Source organism: Chrysochloris asiatica, unplaced genomic scaffold (assembly GCF_000296735.1).
Source record: "Chrysochloris asiatica unplaced genomic scaffold, ChrAsi1.0 scaffold00319, whole genome shotgun sequence".
Lineage (NCBI taxonomy): Eukaryota > Metazoa > Chordata > Mammalia > Afrosoricida > Chrysochloridae > Chrysochloris > Chrysochloris asiatica.
In genome coordinates, this window is record NW_006408837.1 from 2,850,022 (window position 1) to 2,862,474 (window position 12,453).

At 45.3% G+C, this 12,453-nt stretch overlaps 1 protein-coding gene across 1 annotated transcript in view; it reads right to left on the reverse strand.

The window, feature by feature from the left end:
• Window positions 1–12,453, reverse strand: part of GRK4 (G protein-coupled receptor kinase 4) — a 96,082-nt gene that overhangs the window by 39,291 nt on the left and 44,338 nt on the right. The window contains exons 6-9 of the mRNA XM_006875330.1: window positions 11,537–11,614; window positions 4,807–4,910; window positions 2,547–2,639; window positions 1,579–1,642 (exon numbers count right to left, since the gene is read on the reverse strand). Coding sequence (XP_006875392.1) covers window positions 1,579–1,642; window positions 2,547–2,639; window positions 4,807–4,910; window positions 11,537–11,614 — 339 coding nt within the window. The remainder of the gene's footprint in view (window positions 1–1,578; window positions 1,643–2,546; window positions 2,640–4,806; window positions 4,911–11,536; window positions 11,615–12,453) is intronic.

Genomic DNA, 12,453 nt, shown 5'->3' on the forward strand with positions numbered 1-12,453 from the left:
CGAATACAGTAAACAGGATTATAATATATATATATTTTTTTCCCCCACACAATCTCCAAGACCTTCTGAACTGACCTTTCTGCCTTGAATTCCCCTTTGACGTCTTTCCGACTTTCTTTAAAATGCCTTGATTCATCTCAAAACTCATTTTATGTGGGGCAGGCAGCATTCACATAAATACATCACAAAGCTTCAGTAATTTGGGAAGATGCCCATGTGAGTTTTGTTAAAGGTTGGTATTAGCCTTGACCTCAAAATCAGTTTTTTCCATGGCACAAAAAGTGTCCTGTTTTTGACAGGCACCCTACTAAGGGAAGTGTGTTACTGAGAGAATGTGGCTACAGCCCTCCACTGATGACAGAGACATATTTAAACACAAGTTGTTTGGAATAAACCCACGCACACTACATTTTTACACACGTGTGCTCACACACATACACACGGGGGGGAGGGGGTTCAAAAAGTTTGTGGAGAAATGGAATTACAAGACAATGGCAGAAAGAAAAAAAAAAAGACAATGAAAAATTTCCAAGAATTGTTGAAGCTCTACATTTTCTCATTCTTGACGCTCATGAGCTGACGGTTCAGCAGCATGACAAAAGTAAAGCGTCTACTCTCCAACTACTTTGTCATCAACAGCGTACGTCTGGCAGACACCAAACGCGTATGTTCGAGGTGACAGTAGCTCTGGCTGTGACGGTTAGGGCTACGTGCCAACTTGGCTGGGCCACAATGCTTATCAATTTGGCAGTTATGCAATGATGTCATTTGGCAGTTACGTAATGATGCAATGTGTTAGTTATGTAATGACGTAATCACTGTCCATTTTGTGATCTGATACCATCATCTTCCATTTTCAAATAACACCAATTCTTGCACAACAACCAGGTGTTTGAAACCTAATCATGTCAGTAGTAAGGAGGGGTAGATATAGACATAGATACCCAAACAGAGTTAAGAAAGCATATTTAATAATATCATCTGAAGCACATGTAATTCTAGGCTAGTCCTCAAGGTTCATCTAGTCGTAGCAATAGAATAATGGAAATTCTACAATACGAAATCAGCACACTCTTCTGAATCAGGACAAACTATAAATCCTTGGAGTTTGAATACTGAACAAGGGAACCAGCTTCTAAATGAACTAAGCTGCAAAAGGTGCAGTCCCAAATAATGACGTTCTTTAAAGGTTTAGCAAACGGGTTTTACTCAACATCCAATCTTCATTCTCATGGTGGTGGTGGTGGTGGCGGTGTGCCGTGGAGTTGGTTCTGACTCATAGCAACCCTGCATAGGGTTTCCGAGGCTGTAAATCTTTATTGGAGCAGAAAGCCTCATCTTTTTCCCGTGGAATGGCTGCTAGTTTCGAACTGCTGCCCTTGAGGTTCGCAGCCCAACTTATAACCACTACGCTACCAGAGCGACTTTTAGTCTCATGACTCGCTATAATTATTTCCAAGATGCAAGGAAATGTATGCATTGGTCAAGTTAATTCCTTACCTGAAATAATGCCTTTTTAATTACCTGGATGTCTAGTTACCTAGAAATACAGTTCAGAATGAGTCACATACTACTCACCTCTCCAAATCCGCCTTTTCCCAGAACTCTGTAATGTCTGAATGTGTTCTTTGTTATTGGTTGCCTGATTTAAAAAGAAAAAGAAAGACTTCAGGTCTCACATTGTTAGGTTAAAACTCAGAAGCCTGGTTCTTGTCTGGGCCTCCCAGGGTGAAGGTTGGGCTCTGGTACTGTGGCTCCCTCTGGTGGGCATCTCTCTACACACCACCGACTCAGACATGTGCTTTTGGGAACACTGAATGTTAACTGAAGGCAGCGCAGTAAGATGCAGAAGACCCCAGCTAGCCTCACTAACTGAACACACACCTTCAGCCAGCCCACACCATGAAATGCTTGTGCGTGGGTGGCATACTGGTCTCCTTAGCTATGCTGCCAGCTTCACCTCTGCGAACCTGTCAGAAAGCTGTGCACCACAGCACGAGGTTCTTGGGAAAAGGAGCCTCCAAGAAGGTCTTTACACCTAACCCCAAGATCTCAAAACAAAATGTGTGAACTGAAATGTCATCCATCAGTAATAATTGTAATGATGGTAGTGACAACGGACGGCTAACATTTTCTGAGCACTTGTTTTGTGCGCCAAGCACCAAGTAAGCACTTTATACACATTCCCCAGGGGATCCTGTAACAATTCTGAAATTCCAGTTGACGCTGGAATGAGGGTTTGAACACCGTGGGTCCCTTGTACACGGATTTCTTTTTAATGCCGTGTGATACTAATCCTCTCTATGTGAGCAATTTGTCCCTCCGGTGAAAAAGGGATTCAACTTGTATCAGCGCTGGCTTACAAGCGAGGGGTCAGAAAGGAACCTCTCGTTAAGTTGGGGACCACCTCTGATATCAATTCATAATTTCTGCACAAAAATACGACACGGAACCCAAGATTTCCAATAATACTTTGACAGATGAACAACCAGTGCTCAGGATGAGAAGTTGTTACTGGCTTCGTTGAATTTTAAATGAGCCCCTACCTTTCCCGCCATTTCCACTGTAAAAACCGAGAAAAATATGAGCTGTCTTGGTATTCTTCAAATGGCTCTCCACTTAAATACTTATGAACGATTCTAGAAACAAGATTTTAGGCAATTACTCACGTGTTGCATTACAACATGAAGACTGGGTTTGAGTGCTTTAATTACCACTGGGTATGGGAACGTCCTGGTGTGGCGCTGTGGGTTAATGTGCCAGACTGCAAAGCTGTTTGAACTTCAAGGTCGGCAGTTCAAGCTCACCAGGCGCTCCTCAGAAACCCTATATGGGATCGCTATGGGTCAGGATCGACTCGACGGCACTTAACAACAACAACATTACATGATAATTAGAGAATTCCACACTCGTCTTCTAATGTCATCAGGAAACTATAAAGACAAAAATTCCAAACAAATCCTTTCATCCTCTCCAAGTGAGAGGGTTCAACTTCGTATATATGGTCCTCAGAGAAATACTTGATTAAGATGACACATCAGTAGAAAGGGAACCCAGGTGCTACTGTCATTAAAGCAACTGGCATCTCACCGGAAGGTTAGTTAGTGCTCCCAACCCGACAGCTGCTCCGAGAGACAGCCATAGCTTCCGGAGGCTGTACAGCTCTGGGGCTCTTCTGGGCCGTCCCACGTTCTTCTCTAAGGTCACTGTGAGTTGGAATCAACTCAACAATAGTGGATTTGATGTGAGTTTGGGGATCAGTAGAAAGACCAGAGGTTAAAATGTATCCCGGGGTGTGTGTGCGTGCTTTACACAGTTCAAACTCAACAAGTGGCATGCAGAAGAAAGATCTGGTGACCGGCTTATGTAAAGATTGTTGTTAAGTGTCGTAGAGTCGGTTCCGACTCATAGTGACCCTGCACAGGGTTTCCAAGGCTGTAAATCTTTACGGGAGTTGAAAGCCGTATCTTTCTCCTGTGGAATGGCTGGTAGTTTCGAACGGCTGACCTTGAGGTTAGCAGCCCGATTCATTACCACTACGCTACCAGAGCTCAGATTAGGAGAGGATATTTACTTAAAAAAAAAAACTTGTTGTTTTTGTGTACACCCCCCTCCCCCCAAAAACAAACAAGTTAGCTCATTTCATTACAAAAAAACAAACACTTGTCTCCATTTTGTTGGGATTTAACCTAGTCTGAAATAAAATTCAATTATTAGAAGGTCCCATCTCCTGAAAATTATTGGACACAATACACAGATCAATAATTTTAGAGATCGATTAGAATTCAGTAGCATTCATTTAACAATTATACTGAATACAGTTATACTGCTGTAGGATAGTTAAGAAAGCATTCACTTTGTCATAAAGCTCTTTGCTTCATCTATAAAGATTAGAGCCAAGCAAACCTCACAGAGCAGTCCTACTCTGTAACACATGGGCTCACCAGGAGTCCGAGCCAACTCCATGGTGACAGGCTTGTTGTGTTTGTTGGAGACTTGTAGAGGGTAAACTCAAGTCCCTACCCCACTGCCACTGAGCTGATTCCAACACAGAGCCCCCCTCTAGAGGGCTTCTGAGACTATGAATCATACAGGAGCAGACGGCCTCGTGCTTCTCCTGCAGAGCGGCTGGTGGGCTTGAACCTGTGACCTTGCAGTTGGCAGCTCAACAACACCTGACCCACAGTGCCAGCAGGGCTCCTCATTTCAGCAGAATTTGTTTTGTGGTTAGCTGTCAGCCCGGCCTACAGAGGAGTGCCTCACAGCGCACAGCAAACACCTGCCGCGTGGCTTAGAAGGCATACCTGGATGTCGCCATCAACCTACAAACGATGACGTGCCTTGGGCCTAGGTCATCTCAGAAACCATTTTTCTTCCTGCTCTGGACTAAAATTTTCCTGTCCGTGTTGCAAAGACCCAGAGAAAAGATGTTTTCAGTGAGTACAGAGGTCTAAGAAATCATTTTATGGGAATCTTTTTATTCTGTTATTATAGTTAAGCACCGTCTAGTTGGTTCTGACTCAAAGCCACCAAGTCACCAAGGAGTGGCTGGTGAATTTGAACTGCTGACCGTGTGGTTCAAACTGACCTTGAGGTCCAGTGCTTTCTCCTACACAAGCATTTTGGAAAGCTGAGCAGAGGGCCTGGAGCCTTACTGCTCTTCATCTGTCTGTGTCTCATGAAGGCGCTGGTCTTACTGTGCAAAGGGCTCTGATGGAACTTGTCTAACATGGACGCCCTCCGGTCAGCCCTCCGTCTTGGGGTCGGCTGTGGATACTAGGCAAAGGCTGGGCACCAACCACTCACCTAGCACATTCCTCAAAGATGTCTTTGGAGGGCTCCTCTTCTAATCTCTCTCTACACTTTGTCACAACATCCTGAGGTATTTCTGGTAAATGAGCTTCAGCCGTCTTCCTCCAGCACAAGCCAAATGCATAACAATTAGTGATTTCATAATACACCAGTGATTACCAAAATCTAGCACTTACTATACGAAAACCAACCAAACAAAACCCTGGGTACAAAGTGACAAGTCCAAGTGTCATCACCCTTCAGCCTCCCTGGGGCCTCTCTTCAGAATTCAGGGCCTACTCCTTGTCTTTGTGGCCCGGGCTCTGCAGAAATACAAACCAACCCTGAGAAATACATGCCGTTTCTTGTTCCCTGTGCAGATGAGATGAAAACACACATACAGCTTCCTAGGCACGTGCCGACATCCTGGGGATTCATCTGCCCCTATTCAACGTTCTACCTTCCGTCCCCTCAGAGCAGGCACTCCTGCCAAGAGCACCTCCATCCATGGCTGTTCCCATGGGACACAACTAGAATGACTAGCTGAAAGGGGGCGTGCGTGCTCAATGTTGACATGTCCTGCAGAACCACCTGCAGGAGCCCGGTCACCTGACACACCCACCGAGCGTGGCCCCAGGTACCAAGTCCCCAGGTATCAACCTAACCCCTGTCCAGAGGACTCTGGGAGAAAACAAAATAACCAAGTGGCAGGCCGCTGTGAAATTGCCCCGAGAGAGCACCCAGATCACGCTCAACTTGATGAGAAACTGCCATCAGAGATCGGGGAGGGGGCGGGGAGCCACACCACACAGCAAGGTTGTGTGCTGCCTACAACTCCAAGCTGCTGGTGACACGATGCATCCACTGATCTACAGACTGCCCGAGGGCAGGTGATTCAGACAAAGGAAATCATGGTATGGAATTGGTTCCTTAACTGGCTTCCTTCACTCAGCATCATGCTTTCACGATTCATCTAGGTTTTTGTATCAGGATGGCATTCTTTTTCAGGGCTGACTAATATTCCATTGTTTGGCTATACCACATTTGCTTTATCCATTCGTCAGCTGGTTGACAATGTGAGTGGTTTCCCTCTTTTGGCTGTTAGACATTTTCAAGTCTCTTGGGGATATGTTTGAGGGTGCGCTTGCTGGGTCATACGGTAACTCTGGTTCATCATTTGAGGAACTGCCAGACTGTGTTTGATGTGGCAGTGCCGTTTACATCTACGCTAGCGGTGTGTGAGGTCCTCATCAACGCTTGCTATGACCTTTTCTGTTCTCGCCATGCTACTTCACTGAGGTTTCCATGTGCCCTTCCCTGATGATTAACGATGCTGAGCACCTTCCACTGTTTATTGGCCATTTGTTTCTCCTCATTGGAGAACTGGCTATTCAACTTCATTGCCCATTTATTGATTGCATTTTCTGTAGTTTTGTGGCTGAGTTGTGAAAGTTCTTTACACAAGCATATTGTGGATACTACACCTTTATCTGGAGTGGAGCTACAGGATAAGCACTGGACTGCTGACCACAAGGTCAGTGATTCCGAGCTGCCCCTCTGAAACCCTACAGGATCATTATGAATCGGAACCAACTTGATGGCACTTAAACAGAAGCAACACTATGCCGTATCAGATATCTGATTTGCATCCTGTAGGCTGTCCTTTCATTTGGACAGTGTTCTTCCAAGTTTCCAAGTTTTAATTCAAGGATGTCTAACTTATCTGTTTTATCTTTTCTTACTAGTTTTTTGTGTCTGTCTCATTTAAACCCATGAAGATTTACACCCAGGTTTTCTTCTAAGTTTTAGCTCTGACATTCAAGTCTGTGCTACATTTTCAGTTAACCATTATGTACGTGGGATACGAGTCCACCTTTGTTCAGTTTTTGTGGCTATCCAGCTGTCTCAGCACCATTTGCTGAAAAGACAATTCTTCCCTCATTGAATTTTCTCGGTGCTGCTGCTGACGATCAGTTGCCCCTAAATCTATGGGTTTATTCCTGGACTGTCCATTCCACTCCACTGTCTAACCTTGTTGTTGTCCCATTGACCCACACTGATCAATTCATGGCTCCAAATCGCCTGGTTCTGTGTCATTTTACAATCATTGGCACACAATAATTGGAGTCCACTGTTGCCAACACTGTGTATTCGGAATGCCTTCCAACCTAGGGACTCATCTTCCTAGGACAATATTCTGTTGTAATTCACAAGGAGATTGCCAAGCCATTCTTCATAGTCTGCCTTCGTCTGGAAGTCCACTTAAATCTATCCATGGGTGACCCTGCTGGTATTTGAAATATCAATGGCAGTTTCTAGTATCATTCTGTTTTTGCTAACTGTTGTTCAGTAGCTTCTGACTTGTAGCAATCCTGTATAGGGTTTCCAAAGAGTGGGCCGGTGGATTTGAACCACCCACCTTGAAACTGACAGTCCAGTTAATGCCACACCAGGACTCCATTCCAGTATCATCGTTGTTGTTGATAAAGTACTATCAAGTTGGTTCATGGGGTTTCTGAGGAGCAGCTGGTGGGTTTGAACTGCCGACCTTGTGGTTAGCAGTTCAGGGCTTAACCTACAGCATGACATCAAGACTCCAGTACTCCAGTATGATGGTGGTATGTCAGTTCTGACTCATACGGACCCAGTTCGGGGCTTCCAAGGGGAGTAGAATGCCTCATCTTTCTCCCAAGAAGTGGCAGGTAGATTTGAACTGCTGAACTTGCGGTCAGCAGCCCAATAGGTAACCACTAAGCCACCAGAGCTCCCCTATCATAGAGACACACAAATCCCTGTACAGACAGACAGTGCTGACCTGTCTCGGTACTGTAGCATTGCAGTAAGCTTTGAAACTGGAAAATTAAAGTCCTTCAACTTTCTTTTTCAGGAGTGTTTTGGTAATTCTGGGTCCCTTGAATTTCCAGATGAATTTTAGGAACATGGGGTGTCTTTCCATTTATTAAGGTCGCCAGTTACTTGCAATGACGTCTTAACAGTTTCCAGTATGTAGTTTTGCTCGTCTTTTGCTAAGTTGATTCCTAAGTGTATTTTTTTTTTTTTTCTTAAAGTTTTTATTGTGAATTGAGTGAAAGTTTACAGGACAGATCATCAGTTTTACATTCAACAATTCATACACCTTGTTTCATTATAATGATTATAATCCCCTCCATGTACCATCAGTTAACAGTATTTCTCTCTATTCACTTTAGCTCTTTTTAAAAAAAAAACCAACAACTCGGGCATTTATAATAGTTTACATCACCAATGGGCACATTCTGCAAGTCTGCCTCCTGGCCACAAGCTCTCAGTCCCTCTCTTCCCATAAGTCTAGAGTCCTCAGCTGCTCCCTCTCTCCATGCCCCCATCTCTGCCTCCATCTCTGGTGTCACTGCTTCTCTGGATAAGGTCCCACATTCTGCTGGTGCTCTTCTCCCTTGATGGTCCTAGGGTCCTCTGTTTCTGGATTGTAAGATTAACCCCTGTTTTTGTTACAAAACTTTTACAATTGTGACAGTAGCAATTAGTCATGATAACAATTACTCACTGTTGAATCATAAGAATCTTATCCTCATCTCTTTTTTTACAAGACCTATCTAGACAGGATGAAAACTATTCAATGGGGACTCTATCGTCTCCGACACACTCTTAAACTAAAATCCCTCTTGAAGCCTTGTAAACCAGTCACTTTTTGTGCCTTTATCGCCCCCTCATTTTAGGTAGCCAATGTCTAAGTTGCCTGTCCCTATCTACCCTGTGTACAGAGGGGATAGCATTGATACTTGATGTGAAGACTCCTTACCTCTCTGTTGGTATTTAGAGTTACTACCTCCATGAGTATAGGTAAAGTTCACCAAATTGTAGCAATTTATACTTGTTTCCTTTATCAAAAATTGTTTTTTGTTTTATTTTGTTTTTATCTTCCTCTAGTTAAATTCTCATCATCAAGCCATCGAGGCTAGGTCAAATGGGTACTATCTGCAAGTTTGGGTGTTCTTGTGCATCTCCCCCCTCTTCATATCAGTTGGACGCCTCACTTTCAGCTCTACCCCCCTGTGGCTATGTCCTTGTCCATGGGCTCAGGTGTCCTCAGGTCTCACCACACATTGGACCAACCAGCCCTTCCTCTTCTCTCTCTCATCTCCAGGTCAGTGGGAGTCTATGGAATGTGGTTGAACTCAGCCCATTTCTTCATTGCTGCCTCTCCCCCTCTTCCACTCACCAATGTGGCTGCCAGGAAGCTTGCATGCTTGTTTGTGTGTTCCCTTTGAGTTTCAGTCTTAGAGGGGAGTTTGTCCTGAAGGAACCTGATTGCTTGCCTTGATGGCTTCCCAGTGAACAACTTGCTTATTCTTGTAGTAGCCAGTCATACTGCCATTTCTGTTTTAGGGTTTTCCTGACAATCTTTCTTTGAAGATGTATCTTCTGTCTCTCTAGCTATTCCAGGCTGGTCTGTTTGTCCTTTCTAGTGGGAATGTCCCGCCTCAGAAGGTTCTGGATGGGCTCAGGATTCCACCTAAGGTCCTATACTCTGCAAAGGCTCCACAAGAGGCCTATTTCACTGGGCAAGTTCTAGAATTTAGGTATTCCAATCAGTTATAGGCTGAAGACCAGCTTACAAAGTGTATCATTTTTGATGAGATTGTAAATGGCATTGTTCTGATAGTTAATTGCTACACAGGATTTTGCACAGCAATTAGTATTCTCTGGTTGATTTCGCCTTGCAGGTTTCTTCCTTCTTACCTTTTAAATGAATGATGTGGTCCTTGCCTAACTTCCCTACTTTATTTACCTCTTTAAAAATCTCTTTGCCCAATATGCCCCAGCCACAGTAATTTTCTGTAGCTTCTCAGACACACAAAGTTCTTCCCCACCACTGGGTCTCTGCACATGCTTCTCTTATCCTCTGCCTGGAATGCTGTCCTTGGCGTTCTATCCCAGCTTCTTGTCACTCTTCAATCCCTCTGAAAAGCTCTCTTATCGGAGAACATCTTGACCACCTCAAGCAGGTCTCTTGTCTGTCCCTCCGCCCTGTCCATTTCTATGAGTCCAGGCTCAGAGTTCCTTTGTGAACCGTTGCATACTTGGCACCTAGTATTGTGCCCGACATAAAACCGACGCACACAACAGATAGCCTGAATGCATGGATGGACGGATGGACGGATGAACCAACGCAAGAATGACACATACAATCTTGCCTTACTTTTTGGTGCCGTAGTAGTTCTGGATTGCTGAAATCTGAGTAAGCGACCTCAGGGAGTTCCCTTTTTTGGTACGCAGAAGAGAAAGTTGTTGTTATTAGAAAAATGAGGGGGGAAGAGAAAAACAGAAGAAAACCTACAATGAAGTCGTGAATGATTTCCTGATTGCTAAGTAGAGCACATGGGCTGGGCGAGCTCGTGTCCAAGTGAGGAAGGTGACCGGCTCCCTGACTGGAGGTAAGAAAAGGGGGCGGAGGCTTTGACGTCACCACGGTCAGACCATCCATGGACATCTCTCACTAGTCCAGAGCCACACACACAACTGCCCCGTCCTGCCTCGCCTACAGTCACTACCCACTTTGCCAATACTCCCTTTAATCTTGAGGACCTCATGCTATGTGTTCCTTCTCCAGGAGAGGCAGAGAAAAAACAGGAGCTACGGAAAGACAAATGAGACTTGTCTGTCACTGCTCTTGTTGGAGTCCTCCCAATATGTAGACACTTGAAAGGTCAGCGGTTTGAGCCCACTGGCTGCCCTGAAGGAGAAAGACGAGGCTGTCTGTGTCTTTAAAGATTGACAATCTAGGAGCCTATGGAGCTGTTCCAGTCTGTACTGCCGGGGGTGCTATGAGTCGGTACCAATTTGAGGGGAGTGTATTTGGGTTAGGGTTATAATTAGCTACGTTTGAAATAAAAATGGTCTAGGAGACATGGTATTGAGGCTGGGGTCAAGCCCCATGGGGGTCTGAAGCACACCTGTGCCATCGGCCGGCCAGTTGAGCAGGGCAGCATTGGCCTGCCCTCCCCCACCCTAATCTTTTGCACTAAGGAAGCTCCCCTGACTCCATCAACGGCCTGTATCTCCAGTTAGCTCCAGTTAGCTTATTCTCACCACACTGCTCTCTACAAGACAGAATTCCAGCTCCACTACCAACTAGTTGAATAACCTTGGGCAAGTCACTTACCCTCTCTGATTCAGTCTGATCACAACAGGCATAATGATAGTGTCTATCCCATGGTTCCCTTGAGAAGTTGACGTGATACATTACACCCGTTCAATGTTTCCAGCAGGAGTCGCCAAGTGTTGCCTTCATTATGGTTAGCACCCCTCCCCACCACACCCAGCCTTCCAGCATTTTCTCACACAGCCCACAAGGGAAGCAGGTGACGGCTTTCCTGTCAGTTACAGACAAAGCTCCAGGGGCCTGGAGAATCAAAAAGCACAAAATCTAAGACCAGTTACAGGTTTTAGGGAGGGGTGAGGAGGAGACTATTTTCAGTCCAAGAGGAGCAAATACAACTCTCTAATTCTACAGTCTGTAGGACTGTAGGAACCATAAACACTTTTAAATTCTTAGAATCCACTTTCTAGGGAACTGAACTGCTGCTTCCCTCACTGAATCAAAGTAGTACGCAGACGGGGCACGTTGATAAGAAATTACAGCTTTTACCATGTTGGTTATGTATTATCCAGTACATACGACCGGCTTGGGTACTCTGATTATATGCAAGTGGGTCACAAACGCCCATCTCAGAAGGAAACACACCTCCTCACTGAAGAACCGGTCCAGGACCTTCCGCCCACAATCTTGCTGGTCTTCCTCAGCGGCCACTTCATACTCCGCCTGGGGGAGAGGTGGGAGGAAGTACAAAGTCAATTCTTCTCACCGGCTTCACGGTGTGGTTCTGTGGGTCTGTTTTCACCTCGTGCTGATGTAAGTGTCCCTCCTCACCAAACCTGGGAGGGACTAGCTGGTCAAGTAGGCACAGCCTACCTTCCATAACCCTCTCTTAGGTCAGGTGATGTGCTCAGTCAGTAAAAGTAGCTACAAACAGAGACATCAGAAACAGCGCATGCTGCTTCCAGGGAAGCAGGGCTACGAACGGGCTTTGTGGTGTGTCCTTGTGTTTTTCAAGACTCATTTTATTAGCGGAAAATCCTGTGCACCCTTACAGGTAAGATCAAGCCAGCATATCCCAGTGACCACTCTGTGAACCAGCAAGAGTTCTGAAATCAAGTGACTAGAGAAAGGGGTCTTTTCTCCCCAGCAACCCTTTGATCTGCCTGTTCTGTTAGCCCCAAAGTACCTCGGACCACAGAGGAAATGGAGCCCCTCAGACAAGCGGGCCTTCTGAGAACCACAGGAACGGTCAGCATATCCTAACTCCTTGGGTAAAAAATGAAGGACCGCTAGGAGTAACAGACTAACGCCCCCTAGTGGAATCGTCTGGAAAAATGCAAAGTGATGAGACTTTGGGAACGCTGAAAAATCTCAAAACACACACATGTATCAGTCAGGGACAGTGTTATCAGTCAGGGACAGTGTATCAGTCAGGGACAGTGTATCAGTCAGGGATGCTGTATCAGTCAGGGACACTGTAACAGTCAGGGACAGTGTATCAGTCAGGGACAATATCAGTCAGGGAAAGTGTATCAGTCAGGGACAGTGTATCAGTCAGGGAC